Source organism: Zingiber officinale, chromosome 11B (assembly GCF_018446385.1).
Source record: "Zingiber officinale cultivar Zhangliang chromosome 11B, Zo_v1.1, whole genome shotgun sequence".
Taxonomy (NCBI): domain Eukaryota; kingdom Viridiplantae; phylum Streptophyta; class Magnoliopsida; order Zingiberales; family Zingiberaceae; genus Zingiber; species Zingiber officinale.
Window position 1 is genome coordinate 75,813,928 of NC_056007.1, and position 1,744 is coordinate 75,815,671.

The 1,744-nt window shown below is 36.6% G+C and overlaps 1 protein-coding gene across 1 annotated transcript; it reads right to left on the reverse strand.

The window, feature by feature from the left end:
* Positions 1-326: 326 nt before the first annotated feature.
* On the reverse strand, positions 327-869 carry LOC122034747 (extensin-like). The gene has a single exon (XM_042594088.1). The coding sequence runs from the start codon at positions 777-779 to the stop codon at positions 399-401; it is 381 nt and encodes a 126-aa protein (XP_042450022.1). The 5' UTR covers positions 780-869; the 3' UTR covers positions 327-398.
* Positions 870-1,744: the final 875 nt, after the last annotated feature.

Genomic DNA, 1,744 nt, shown 5'->3' on the forward strand with positions numbered 1-1,744 from the left:
TGAGTTTAATATTTCAATCAGCTAGTTTAGTTTCATATTTAATGAGCAGGAGAGATTAACCTCTATATATTCTTTTAAAATTTGAATCTTCTTTCTTGTTGAAGATATATATAGACAATATGCAAATTCAAAGACATAATAAATATGTTTACAACGATAACTTAAAGAACTGTTTTTTATTTTTCTAAGCTATTTTTTGGACAATTTTCCCCCCTTTTTGCTATTTTGTTATTATTAATTGTTTTGGTAAAACTAAATTCTAAGATCAATTGTTTCGAATAAACCAAGAAAATGTCAAGGAACGGTACGATGTGAGGAAGCATGAATTGAATTGAAAACCTTCTTATCTTCTTGATTCAATTTGCTACAATTACCGGCAAGAAACTAACATGCCTAATTTAGAACAAAATCAAACACAACGCGAACATTACTAAAGAGGCAATGAGAACGCCGGCATCCTGCTCGACAAAAGAAGCCGCCGAGGCCGAGGGAGGAGACGTGTAGTACCACGGGAACCACGGCAATACAGGATTCGGCGGCGGCGGCGCCGGAAAGTAATTGTGAGGAGGATAATAGTATCCCGGAGTAGCACCGCCAGCAACCGGCGGTGATGGAGGCGGATAGCTGGCCGCCGGAGGCGGCGGCGGAGGGCAGATGCTCACCGAGGTGGGCGGCGGCAAGCAAGGGTACGGGCACTCCGGCGGCGAATAGCTATCCCACGAGGCTGATGCCGGCGGCCTCAGAAACAGAGCTACACAGAAGAGCAAAAGGCAGAGCATTTCAAACTATAATTTGCGTGATTAATTGAAGAGTCGGAAATGGAAGAACAGAGAAAGCAAAAGTGGAACCACAAACAAGAAGTGGAGTGAGATATATAAGTGCGTATTATTATGTGCGTCTCTTTATTCTTCTTCCCGTGGTAATTAATGACATTATTTATTGTTAATTATTTCATGGTCAGAAACGTAGAGTGTACGTGGGGAAATTATGATGAATTTTGTTGACAACGGGACGACTGTTACAAAATTTTAAAGGGAATTAAGGACCGTAGTAGTGAAGGCACAAGGCAATCAAGTGAGGGTGGGTGTAGGGGACATGGCATAGGGTCATGTCCTTCAATTATATTGAATAGGGAAAGAGGCCAAGTAGATTGATGATAAATTAAAATGGCTTTGGGGAAAGAAGATTCCTTACGCCACTCATCTATTGACGACAATATCTTCTCGTGCTTTTGATTGGTTTTTTTAAAAAAAGGTTTTTGTTCTCGAAATGCAAAGTATTTTGAAAGAGATTTAATTTGCAAAGCGGGTGATTTTGTTCCTCGTGGTCTTCAATCATTTCCACGAACCTTCCGAGACATTTCAATTCCACGGCACGTTCAAGTCGTCCATGGTTGGCTATCTCTAGTTTAATAAACTAGTAGTCCCTTGCCTTCTTTGTTTTTTGGGTTTGTTTTTTTTTTTTTTATAGTAACGATGTTTTACTAGCAAGAATACAGATTAACATTTATTGATTTTGTTAGAACAATTTTATTAATTATTAATTATATCTTTAGTAAAAAATATATTTATAGAACGAGCTAAATCTGAAAAAAAATAAAAAATAAAATAGATATTTAAGGAAGAAAAATATTATATCATGTCTAAAAAATTTTTTAAAAAAAACGAAATCGTATTAAGAATTTTCTTGACTGATTTATTAGCAAAATAAAATTTAACTAAAAATGAAGATAAATGAATTTACG

Coding starts and splice junctions, on each gene's coding strand:
- LOC122034747 (XM_042594088.1), bottom strand. CDS start 779: ATGCTCTGCCTTTTGCTCTTCTGTGTAGCTCTGTTTCTGAGGCCGCCG.